At 50.4% G+C, this 12,138-nt stretch overlaps 1 protein-coding gene across 1 annotated transcript; it reads left to right on the plus strand.

Annotated features, from left to right (window-relative positions):
* Positions 1–3,992: 3,992 nt before the first annotated feature.
* GJC2 (gap junction protein gamma 2) lies at positions 3,993–10,016 on the plus strand (the record flags this gene model as incomplete). The annotated part of the gene is made up of 2 exons (XM_082479676.1): positions 3,993–4,153; positions 8,749–10,016. The coding sequence occupies exon 2, from the start codon at positions 8,769–8,771 to the stop codon at positions 10,014–10,016; it is 1,248 nt and encodes a 415-aa protein (XP_082335802.1). The 5' UTR covers positions 3,993–4,153; positions 8,749–8,768.
* Positions 10,017–12,138: the final 2,122 nt, after the last annotated feature.

A 12,138-nucleotide genomic window follows, 5' to 3' on the forward strand; every position in this document is an offset into this window, starting at 1 on the left:
ATAACAAAATTCAGCTGTTCTGCAGTGGACTTTAAGATTCTGCAAAAGAGATAGGGTATTTTCCAAGTCTAATATTTCCTTTTAGGCAGTGCCTTTGTCACCCTTTCCATCCCAAACTGCTTTCAAAGCGGTTTCAAAGCACCCACAGCCACCGAGGGTGAAGATGTGTCCCGCATCCCATGTCCTAAGGTCAGAGAAAAAAAGTTACAGTGAGTCGAAGAAGAAAACACACAAATTAAAACTGCTGCTTCAGTCTTTGCCCTCTTTTGTGGTATTCAAACATTTTTGCTTCTCAGACATTAAATTCTGCAGTCTCCTAATTTAAATCCAGCCATTTCCAATAAGGTAAAAGAATTGACATTCTTAATTTATTTCAATTTTGTGACATTTGTCTTGACACAGTGATGTTGCTTCCTGGGTCTTTTTTAAAAAAAGTGGGTTTATCATTTGAACACAGGTGCGTTTCTTCATTTCATGTGGTTTTAAAACAGATCGAAGGAAAATCCAAAAGGTGAAAACTAGAGAAGAAAATGAACTCTCTGCACAATACAGTACAGAGCTTCGCAGATTTGTGGCCAGAGTGGATAATTATGGTTGCTACTCGTCACTGACATAACAGAGAGATGTTATACCAGATCTCGTTATCATTAGTGACAGCACTTATTTATTTCAATAGAAGATGTAAGAGAAAAGAGAAATCTCTACTCTGAAACCGGAGCAGTGCCTGGGTGGAGGGGTGACTTGCAGAGGTGTTTCCCAGCAGCAGCCACAATCCTACAAGTCTCCATCACATCCACCCCGCTCTGTCTCCCCCCTCTCTTTTATTCCCTTTTCCCAGTGCCAAGTGTTAAATCGAGGACGTGGGATGCTGCAGGGGTGGGTCGGGAGTGAAAAGGCACCTATAACTTTTTTAGCCTGTACAGTCATTTATGTTTAGAAAAGCCCTGTTTGCTCTCCAGAGTCTTCCTCGGGAGGAAGAAAACACAAACTATTTATAACCGCGTGCATACTCCCGCCATTCTCTGTTATTGCCCACGCAGGGAAGGTTTTGGCTTTCACACAACCTGTTCGGACGGTGAAAACCCAGCTAAAGCGGGCAGGAGAAAATGCAGGGGTCTGGCTCTGCCTCCAGCCCTCTGCCTCCTGCCCCAGGTGATGGCTTGGCCCATGGATGATGCTTTGGTGATGGGAACCACGCCATCCCTGCTATTGTGATGGCCGGGGACCTGGCGGGCAGGAGGCAGGAGCAGAAGCAGATGATGCTCAGCTTGCCTGAAGCACAGACGCCCTGAGAAAACTTCCACCAGACGAGATTGCTGTGTGTATAAATAACCCGCACGCTTAGAAAGCAAAGGGCCTGGAAAGGCTGCGTGACCCATGGGACAGGGACCGTGCTGAGCTGCCTTTTATCTCTAAGTTGCTGCCCGCAGTCCTGCAGAGCCTGGGAGTTGTTCTCAGCTAGTTATTTTTAAATAACTAATAATACTTCTCTGTAGCTCCATCCTGCCCCGGCTGGAACGGGTGGAAATTTGGCCACAGTTCTTTGATGGGAATGAGATCTTGGTGGCCATCCCTCAGGTCTGATGGATCTCAAAGGACTTGTCTTTTAGAAGGAGATGGTGTGACATGTGCTGGAAGCTGTGGGGTCCTCACTTGGTGGGGACACACCCAAGGACCACGCGGTGGCCCCTACGGAGGTGACCATGAGGTGACCGACCGCACTGTCTCCAGACTTGAAGGACCATGTGGGCAAGGAGGTCGCTCCCTCGGCACGCCGGAGGCCAAACCCAGCCCTGGGAACACACAGGGGTAACGTGGCCTTGGCTCACTGCACGTTTTCTTCCCCTCAGAGGGGTCCTGATGGGACATCTCCAGGGAGGTCGAGGTGTTGCTGGAGGAGATGTCGAGCACTGGTGCTCTCCTCTGAAACCAGCTCTGTATCTCCCCATGTCCTCTGGGACTGCAAGCTTTGTCAGTGTGCTATGGGCTTAAGTTGTGCGTGCAGCCAGAGCCGTGACAATTAAACTTCTTCAGAAGCTTATTCCCCCCAAAATACCTCCCAAACTCTAGTTTCCCTAGTGTGGCATATTCCCCCAAGGGTATGTTCATCCCTACACCTAACTTAGCTGATTATAAGGCTTTTTCCACCTGCCTATTATGGACAGCTACTTGTGAACAGCCAATTAACTTATCAAAACCTTCAGGAAAGTTACTGCAATGTATACAGCAGAAATGCTATAACCCCCCTGGACACCCCATTAGCTGCGACAGAGTTGTGCCATGCAGCCGAGATCTGGTGTCAGCAGAGGCTCACACGCTCCTGGGCTCTCGTATGGCAACTCTCAGCAGTACAGCTGACGCGTTGACCAGCATGGAGCAGTGCAGGAGATGCTGCTGCTTGCAAGAGAGTCAGCACAAGATGCTCCAGCAAGCAGGAATTGCCCCTCCGCATCCCTCTGGGCATCTTGGGAAACCAGAGGTCTGACAGCTGAGGGAACATCCTGGTTTGTCATGACCAAGGAGGAAAGTTCCTGATAAACCATATGGTTTCAAACATCCCCCTTGATGAAAACGTACATCTGCACGTGCTTTCTCCCGTCAAAAGCTGGGTCTGAGCCTTTCCATGACTTGTTGGCTGATGCTGTTGCTTCCTTCTCCTCCTCGCTGGCCCTTGGGGAGATTTTCTGTCTTGGCTCTCCAGTGGGGTCTCTACTCTGGTGAGACGCCACCTGGAGTACTGCGTCCAGCTCTGGAGCCCCCAACATAGGAAAGACATGAACCTGTTAGAGCAAGTCCAGAGGAGGGTCATGGAGATGATCGGAGGGCTGGAGCACCTCTGCTGGGAGGACAGGCTGGGAGAGTTGAGGCTGCTCAGCCTGGAGAAGAGAAGGCTCCGGGGAGACCTTATTGTGGCTTTCCAGTACCTAAAGGGGCCTACAGGAGAGCTGAGGAAGGATTTTTTACAAGGGCATGTAGTGATAGGACGAGGGGGAATGGCTTCAAAATGGAAGAAGGTAGACTTAGATTAGATATTAGGAAGACATTTTTCTCTGTGAGGGTGGTGAGGCACTGGCCCAGTTTGCCCGGAGAAGTTGTGGAAGCTTTTTCTCTGAAGGTGTTCAAGGCCAGGTTGGATGGGGCTTTGAGCAACCTGGTCTAGTGGGAGGTGTCCCTGCCCAGGGCAGGGGGGTTGGAACTTGATGATCTTCAAGGTCCCTTCCAACCTAAACCCTTCTATGATTCTATGATTCCATCTCAGCAGCTACTTGGAGCGTTGATCCCGCTGGGGTGGCAATGCCAAAGCTCCCCAGATACAGAGCAAGGAGAGGTGATCCTTGGACCATCAGGATGGAGGTTTTCTTCTCCACTTGCCTTAGACTTCATGTACGTTCTCATACTTGTTGTTTCTTCTTGCTTCTGCAAGGAAGCCAAAAAGTCTCCGTGTGTGCTCAAAAACCCCTTCCCCACCCTTCATCCGCTCTCTGTTCCCATCCACCCGCTTGGAGAGAGGTGCACCACCTCTTTCAGGGAAAGCCTCTCCTGGGGGTTCAGCAAAGCAGGAGCTGCAGAGCGGTTTTTCTCACTAGAGAGCTTTGCCTCTTTTTTCTTACTATTTTTTTCTCCCCCCAGCAACCAAGGAAGTTTTGCCAAAATGTGTTTTCCACATGTTCCCTATTAGTCATGCTCTCTGTCTTACAAATCTGTTACCAGTGCCACTAGCTGATGCTATTAATTTACTTCCAACCGGCTCAAGAGCTCGGCAGCAAAATTCCAGGCAGCGTTCCTAAAACCAGACCCGTCGGCTTGTTTGGATTTAAAACCAATGCCGTTTTCTTCCCCGGTGTGTGTATATATATATATATAGCACCTTCCCGCCTTCTCGCAAGGCTCGGCGAGGGAGAGAGGAGCCGGGAGCGGCGGTGGGACCGGCCGTAGGGGTGCAGGCTGCTCAGACCAGGACCTCCCGGCGGCGGGTGCCTGGCAGAGGCGGGGTTTGACAGCCCGTTAAATATTTCCCTCGAGCTCTGGTTTCCAACGGCTGGGGCATGGCCGGACGGCGGCGGCGGGAGTTTATCTAGGGCAAGGCGGAGGGCTGGCGGCACAGGAATGTCGGCGGAGGAGGGAAAGCCGCCACGAGAAGCACCATGTCTCTGTAAGTAGATTATTTTTCCCCCCTCCCATTGTTTTCCCTGCAGTTTAAGCAACGGTGTGAGAACCGTGCAGAAAGGAAGGACATCCAGCTAGCGCGGATATTTTTTTTTCTTTTTTTTTTTTTTTTCCCTTTCTTCTGCTCCTTTTAGACTCAGGTTTTAAAGTTTTCCCAGTTCCAACAGTTGTGCTTGTGATTGCGCAGAGGGGTCAGCGGGTTTCGGGAAGTAAACGTGGCCAGGTAACGTGGAGCCAACAGTTCATTCCCGTATCTGGCTACACGCAGTTTTTGTTATTTTAAGTGCTGATGTGGGGTTGAGCGGTTCGACTCCTCCTTTATAGCTGTTTCGAAGCGAAACTTGTACGCCGCTTGCGTTTCACACTAGCATGTCAGCTAGTCCGGAGGCGACGTGTGACCATAGGTGACTGTGGATGAATGGATTTCAAAGCCAGAAGGATGGTGGGTCCTCTCGTGCGGTCACTCTGGCAGCTAATTTAGCTACGTGAACCACCTAATCAAATCCACCTACCTGCTGTAGACCCACACAGGTTTTTTTTTTCCCCAGGGACCTGGACTGTGTAACTTTTCCATCACTCAGTAATTAGATCTGAAGCACGCAAAAGGTGCAAAAATCCTTTTTTTTTCTTTTTTATGCTTTGATAGTTGGCATTGTGAGGAGATGCAACATAGTCTTTTCCTTGTACCGTCCTATTTATCAGCAAAAGCGATGGGAACAGATCCTTCTGTGGAAGCTCGTTTGCCTCGTAATTGATTCCAACATGTAATGGTGTACTAATCCCCCTCCCCCCAAGCAATTAAAAGCATGGAAAGCTCATAGTATAGTCTTTCTAGCCAGTGAGTCGCAAAAAAAAAAAACACTGGAAGTTTAACTGAACTGATTGAAGAAGGCTTTTTAAACTCATTCCCTTCAGCTCCTGCTTTCAAATACGGTGTCAGGAGAGTGGGTGGACACACCGGAGCGTAACGTCAAGGTGTGATCCCACACAGAGAGGCAACAGCGGGGTCCCGGGAGCGCAGGAACCACTCGAGGCTGTTTCCTGCAGATGTTCCTGCAGATCCAGATGTGCACAGAGGGCTTGAGCCACAGCGTCAATGGCAGGACCAACAGCTGGGGCTGGTGGCTGGTAACCAGAGGTGGCCTTCTCAAAGCAACAACCTTCTACTTCGGTTATTTTGCAATTTCTTTCCTTTTCCCTGACTCAGGAGGTTTGTGAGTGTTTTGAGCCAGTGCTATCGAGAGCTCCTTTCCAAAACGCATCTCCCAGAGAAGACAGTGGGTGCTTTGCTAACGACCATGACTGATCAAAACTTGAATATTTACTCCAAAAGCCACCATTACCTCGGTTAGACCCTCCCTGCCCCAGCAAAACTGCCGTTGAGAGCTAAGTCCAAGCTTTGGGAACTGTGTCCTTGAGTAACACTTGCAAAATTGTAAATTATCCCCAGTGTAGACCTCATAAAGCCTGTAGGTGAGCACTGAAATTATAAATGATCCACTCTACAGCCCGTGTTTTAGAACAATTTGGGGCCTGCAGCTAGTTGGGGATGCAGATGGGAGCCAGGGGGTGGCCGGATGCCCGCGTGGGACCAACCAGCCAAGCTGGGGCCGACATGTGCTCCAGCCCTGCCTTGGCCAGACCCAGATGTTCCACAGACGGATGCGCCGTGTCCCGCAGCGGGCCATCGCTGCACCCAGCGGGGTCTTCCCTTCCCAGCTGCCCCCTCATCAGCTGGAGCTTGGCCGAGTGCCCGGATTAATCCTGCAAATCATTTAACGCCCCATATTCGCCCATATCTGAATGGGGACACAAGTCAGAGGAAGGGTTGAAGACACTTTAGAGTGTATCCACTTTAAGGAAGAAAATAAAGGCACTCAAAGGGGATGCCTTCCCATCTCACCCCTGAATAAACCCAATTCCTTCAATAAATAAAGAATAAGGTCTGTGAGGATCAATTCCCACATTCTTATGCAGTGGCTGAATTGTATCTGCAGCAGCATTTCTGAATGGACCGTTGGGTCCGAAGTGTCACTTTTGGGGCAGGAGATGGGGATTCCGGCTCCAGCAGCTTTCAGGGCTGTTGTGCTTCACCGGGTAAGTTGAGGGGAGAGAGGAGACCTTCCCCACCTCTTCTTCTGGCTGATTACCCAGACTGGAGTGAGCTGTTTCTCTGCTCCCTGCCTCAGTTTCTCCAGCTATAAGACAAGAATAACACCATCTGCAGAGCGCTCCCGCGGTCCCGCTCTAGCGTGTGAAGACTCGGGGCTTTGCGTTCGCAGAGGATTTGTTTGATCTAGAAATAGCAGGGTTAGTAAATTCCATCTGCCGGCTCTCGAGAGCCCTCGACAGCGGAAGAATTCCGCTGCTTTTCGAGCCTCAGACCGCGCTGTTACCTCCCGGGGCAGCGGGAAGGCGAGGGCTGAGCGAACCAGCTCTGTTTGGCTCCCGTCCTAAGAAGCAACGTGAGCAAAATCGCATTCCAGAAAGGCTTGACGTGGAAAACACAGCAAGGCACGTTTGCCTCCTTGCTCCGGCGTGGGGCTGTGCCCGTGGCTGGTGGTGGTGGTGTCTGCTCCCACCCTGCGCCTGGCACGGGTGAGGGACTCAAAGCCCAGCTTGTGCCATGGAAACTCGCGGGCGTAACTTTGTGTCTCCATGGAAAAGTGGGGCAAAGCCAGGTTAGGACCAGGATCACGTCTTATGGCATCCTTTCACCTCCTGGATCTTTACCTCCACCCAGGCATGCTCAGCCAGCACGGAGGAGTAGGTTTGGTGTCCGTACTCTTGCAACGTATGAATAACAACTCCTTTCTCTTCCTCGGCATGATTGTGGGCAACGGAGCTGGTGAGGGGTCTGGAGCACGTGTCTTATGAGGAGCGGCTGAGGGAACTGGGGTTGTTTAGCCTGGAGAAAAGGAGGCTGAGGGGAGACCTTGTTGCTGTCTGCAACTATCTGAAAGGAGGTTGTAGTGAGGTGGGAGTCAACCTGTTCTGTCAAGTAACAGGTGATAGAACAAGAGGAAATGGCTTCAAGTTGCACCAAGGGAAGTTTACTTTGGACATTAGGAAGAATTTCTTTACGGAAAGGGTCATCAGGCACTGGAACACGTTACCCAGGGCAGTGGTGGAGTCCCCATCCCTGGAGGTATTTAAGGGTGGTGTAGATATAGTGCTCAGGGACGTGGTTTAGTGGTGGGCTGTCAGTGTTAGGTTAATGATGGGACTAGATGATCTTACAGCTTTTTTCCAATCTGGGAGATGCTGTGATTCTGTGATTCTGTGGAGGACTGCAGGGGAGCAGCCTGCGTCAGGGCAGCTACGGCCAAGCCATAACACACCGCTGCCGTGTGCTGCTCTGTGCTAACTCACTTGTGTCTGTGCTCATGCGCTTGGCTCCTACATCTGCCACCAACACATCCACTCTTTTCTTTTGGGCGCAGCGGTAGGCATCAGCTCATGGGTGGGATTCGGTTTGCAGATCCCTAGTTTACTGCCTGCCACGAGAAGTGTCTGCATGCAAATGAGATGGGTAAACTCCACGATGAGCCTGAGGATGATTCCGAGGAGGGATGCAGGGGAGCAGAAAGGATGGACCCATCCTCTGCTGTCCTGGAGTGAGAGCCCTGCTGTCCCCTGCCACAGTGCTCTTTGGGTCTGAGTGCTTTCCCCGTTGCTCTCATCTCCAGGTATCCATCGGGGCTGCTGCCAGTCAAGCCGTAAAATTGCCTCCAGCCTTTGATGAATCCCGGGGTGACCCAAGGAGCTCGGGCTGAGGCCCCCATGCAAGTTAAGCTAAACACAAAATGGTTATTGCAAGCTCTTCCTCCCCAGCTGTCCAGGTCTTCTAATAAATGCATGGTTTTCTCTGAAATCTTTTCAAGGTTTATTTTTAAAACAGTCTGCAGTTGATTAAACATTTGATTTGTTTTGGTTTGGTTCTTTCAAAAGTAACTTAAAAGGACCATCAGCCTGTAAACATAAATATTCCCATTCTTTTGCTGATTCTTTGCATTTTTCTGGGTTTGCTGGTGAAAGATATTTCAGCAGTGCAAGTCTCTGTGATGTGGGCAGCATCCTCTACTCCCGCTTTCAGCTCAGGCGCTCGAGCCCGTGGCCTGCGAGCAAGAGCTTATCACACGTTAAGCACCTTTTTGTGCCCAGGTGGCTTCCGTGGTGCCTCGCGTTCAATTTTAGAGTCACCTAAACCCTTCTTACAGCTGAGCAATGTCTTGAAACGGGCACCAAAGCGGGTAATGGTGAATTCAGCAGGTGCTGTGGCTCGTTGAGTTATTAATCCGTGTTTATCTACTACCACCAGGTACCACTGCCTCCAATGATGGTGGTGCAGCACATCTCCGCACTGGCCGCGGCTCATTCCCTGATGCTGCGCTCTCATGGTCAGCCCCACGTCGTGGTCCCTCCCAGGTCCTGGGGAGATGGGCTGCAGCAGTGAAGGGTTCCTCTTTGAGATAAAATGACTCTATCTGTCACAGATGTGCCAATGTCACAGCTGTATCGCTGACTGCAGCCACAGTTGTTCACTTACAGCTGTTTTTTTCTTCCCCTCTCTCCCTGCAGGTTATAACTGAGTAGCCCTTATGACCAACATGAGCTGGAGCTTTCTAACCCGCCTGCTAGAAGAGATTCACAATCACTCCACCTTCGTGGGGAAGGTCTGGCTCACTGTGCTCATCGTCTTCCGCATTGTCTTGACAGCGGTGGGGGGAGAGTCCATCTACTCTGATGAGCAGAGCAAGTTCACCTGTAACACCAAGCAGCCCGGCTGTGACAACGTCTGTTACGATGCCTTCGCGCCGCTGTCACACGTCAGGTTCTGGGTCTTCCAGATCATCATGATATCCACCCCTTCGGTCATGTACCTGGGCTATGCCATCCACAGGATCGCCCGGTCGGCGGAGGAGGAGAAGAAGTTCAAGGGATTCAAGAAGAAGAAGCAGTTTGCTTTGAACTGGCAGGCAGTGCGCAACATGGAGGACCCGATGGAGGCTGATGAAGAGGAGCCCATGATCTCCGACGATACAGCAGAACGTGAGAAAGCCAAAGCCAAACCCAAGAGCAAAGAGCAACAAAAGCACGACGGGAGGAGGCGCATCCAGCAAGAAGGACTGATGAAAATCTATGTCTTCCAGCTACTTACCAGAGCTTCCTTTGAAGTTTGCTTTTTGATAGGGCAGTATTTGCTCTATGGTTTCGAAGTAGAAGCCTATTACGTCTGCGACAGAGTCCCTTGCCCTCACACTGTGGACTGCTTTGTGTCCCGGCCAACAGAGAAGACCATCTTTCTCCTGGTGATGTATGTCGTGAGCTGCCTGTGCTTATTGCTGAACATGTGTGAGATGTTTCACCTAGGGTTTGGGACCATCCGAGATGCCATTCGCAACCGGAAAATCAACAGCTTTAGGCAGCCTCCCTACAACTATGCCTACCCAAAGAACATCTCCTGCCCTCCTGAGTACAACCTGGTAGTGAAATCAGAGAAGTCCACCAAGATCCCCAACAGCCTGATGGCTCACGAGCAGAATTTGGCTAACGTCGCTCAGGAGCAGCAGTGCACCAGCCCAGATGAGAACCTCCCAGCAGACTTGTCCACCCTTCACAAACACTTGCGAGTGGCCCAGGAGCAGTTAGACATAGCGTTTCAGAGCTACAGCAGCACCCAGGCCAACACGCAACCTTCTCGAACCAGCAGTCCCGCCTCGGGTGGCACAGTGGTAGAGCAGAACAGGGCCAACACTGCCCAGGAGAAACAAGGTGCTAAACCCAAGGCCTGCTTGGAGAAAGGCAGCTCAAGTAGTAAAGATGGAAAGACGTCTGTATGGATATAGCTTCATCTGAAAGGAGAGAGGGCAGCGTAAGTGGGGGTTTTATTTTGGCTTGTTTCTGGTTTTCGGTATTGTCTTGAGTTCGTTTCACAGGGCACACAGCACAATTTTTATATGGAAGTCAAGAGAGAAAAGGAGTCTCAGACCAATTTAGTGCTGTCTTCCAGTGCATTAACAAAAGACATTTCTTCCCTGTTTCCAACACATTCTCCAGTTGGGAACCTCCAGTGAGCAACAGCAAACGCCCCCACATCTCCCACCCCTTTGGTCACCACCGGAGCCCCCAACAGAGACTGGACAACGCGCTGAGATGGGAAGCGGAGCTGCTGGTGGCTCAGGAGAGAAGTCAGGCTGACAGCAAGCAGCTCCCCTCCTGCACAGCGAGGCTAGAGTGCTGTAGGTCAGGCAGTGTTTCATTACTAAATATCCTTAATCAAAATTAATTTCTGATCCCTTGATAAGAAAACAAAACAACTGACACATTGAAGGAACGTTCACGACACGCTTGCAGCTGGTGTCCTGCCTGAATTGTTAAGACGCTCCAGAAGGCATCGTTCAATGCTGCGAGCCACGAGCTGGGACCCATATCAGGTTATGGGACAGAAACACAGCGACTGTCTTACACAGGGAGACCTAAAAGCGTAGCACAGTGCTGAAGGTTTGTCTCTTCTTCCTCTGCGTTGAAGCAAAAAAGCAAATACGATCAAACACTACGCAGCAGGAGCAAGCAGTGACATTGCGTCGTACCGGTGCCTGTGTAGCACTTGCTACAGATGCGATGGGAATCGTTGCAGCGACAACATTTTTAACAAACTTCACATCATCAGAAAGTGCCTTTATACAACCAGGAAAACAAAATTATAAAGGGTTTAGACTTCTTCGCTTGCTGAATCGTAGTAGAGCTTGGAAGATCAGTGTTGGCGAATTTGTTTTTCTGCTTAATCAAACCCTTTTAAATAGTGGCAGACGGCAGATCTATGCATAGTGTGTATATGATGTGTGTGTGTGTGTACATGTACGTATATATACAGACACATATGAACATGTGTGTATGAATATAGGCATAGAGAGATACATATAAATGTAATATCAACCCTTTGGTAATTTTACAGCCTTCCACCTCCCCTGGGAAAACCCCGCTGGTCCAGGACTATGGCTGATCTCATCCTGGAGCAGTCTTTGGGCTTCTAGCTTCTAGCCTGCCCCGGGGAACTGGAAAGTTTCACACACTTGCTTGGGGGGCTTAGCAGAAGATCTGGCTTCAGTGAGGACAGGACCAGGACAGCAGCAGGAAGTTTTTCACTAGTTTATGGGGAGCTTTTTAAGTTTGGCTTGGTTTTAGGGTGGTTTTTATGCAGCTGTGGAATCTGGCGGCATGTTAAAACCAAGCTGCTGAGCTCCAAGGCACCTGCTAGTGCTGAGGATGTGCTTTGTAAGGGTGGTTTCATACTGTCTCTCTCGCACAGCTGTGGGGCTGTGGCTTTGTACCCTTCCAGTAACACAAAACAGAAAGAAAACCTCATCACTGGGATCACAGGGAGCTTCTCCTGCCGAATGCTAGAGGCTGAAACCAGTCACTGCCCCACTCTGCCATGTCTTAGAGCAGGTCTGATCCCTGAGATGTTCCCTAGATGCCTGTGGCTTGGCAGATGATCTCGCAACCTCCCAGGAGTCCAGTGGTTGATCCACTACCATGGAGAACCCAAACAGGCAGAGCCTTCAAGATCAAACCTAACGCGAAAAAAGTAAACCGTCCCTCACTGAACACAGCACTGTCCCTTTGCCGAGCTGTTCCCTCGGGGCTGTGTCAGCCACCCAAAGTTGCAGGCAGGTCCCTGTGCCAGTATTTCTTATCCGTTGGATCTGTGTGACTTCTTGCTGGGCATCTTTCTCATGTCCTTGAGATGAGTCCCTGAAAGCCTTCAGGATGCTTGTTCTCCAGGTGGTCAGACCCTTTGGCCAGTCGGGGGAACAGGCAGAGAACCTGGGTATGGCCTTCAGCTCCTCCAAACCTCATCTGAGCTGTGCCATGTCATTAGAGAACAGTGCTGGCAGCGAAAAAGTAGGTTTAAAAAGAAAGCAAAGAAACATCCTATGAGGTATCCAGCTGTGAATATTCACTATG

This window comes from Vanellus vanellus (assembly GCF_965231255.1).
Source record: "Vanellus vanellus genome assembly, chromosome: 2".
NCBI classification, from domain to species: domain Eukaryota; kingdom Metazoa; phylum Chordata; class Aves; order Charadriiformes; family Charadriidae; genus Vanellus; species Vanellus vanellus.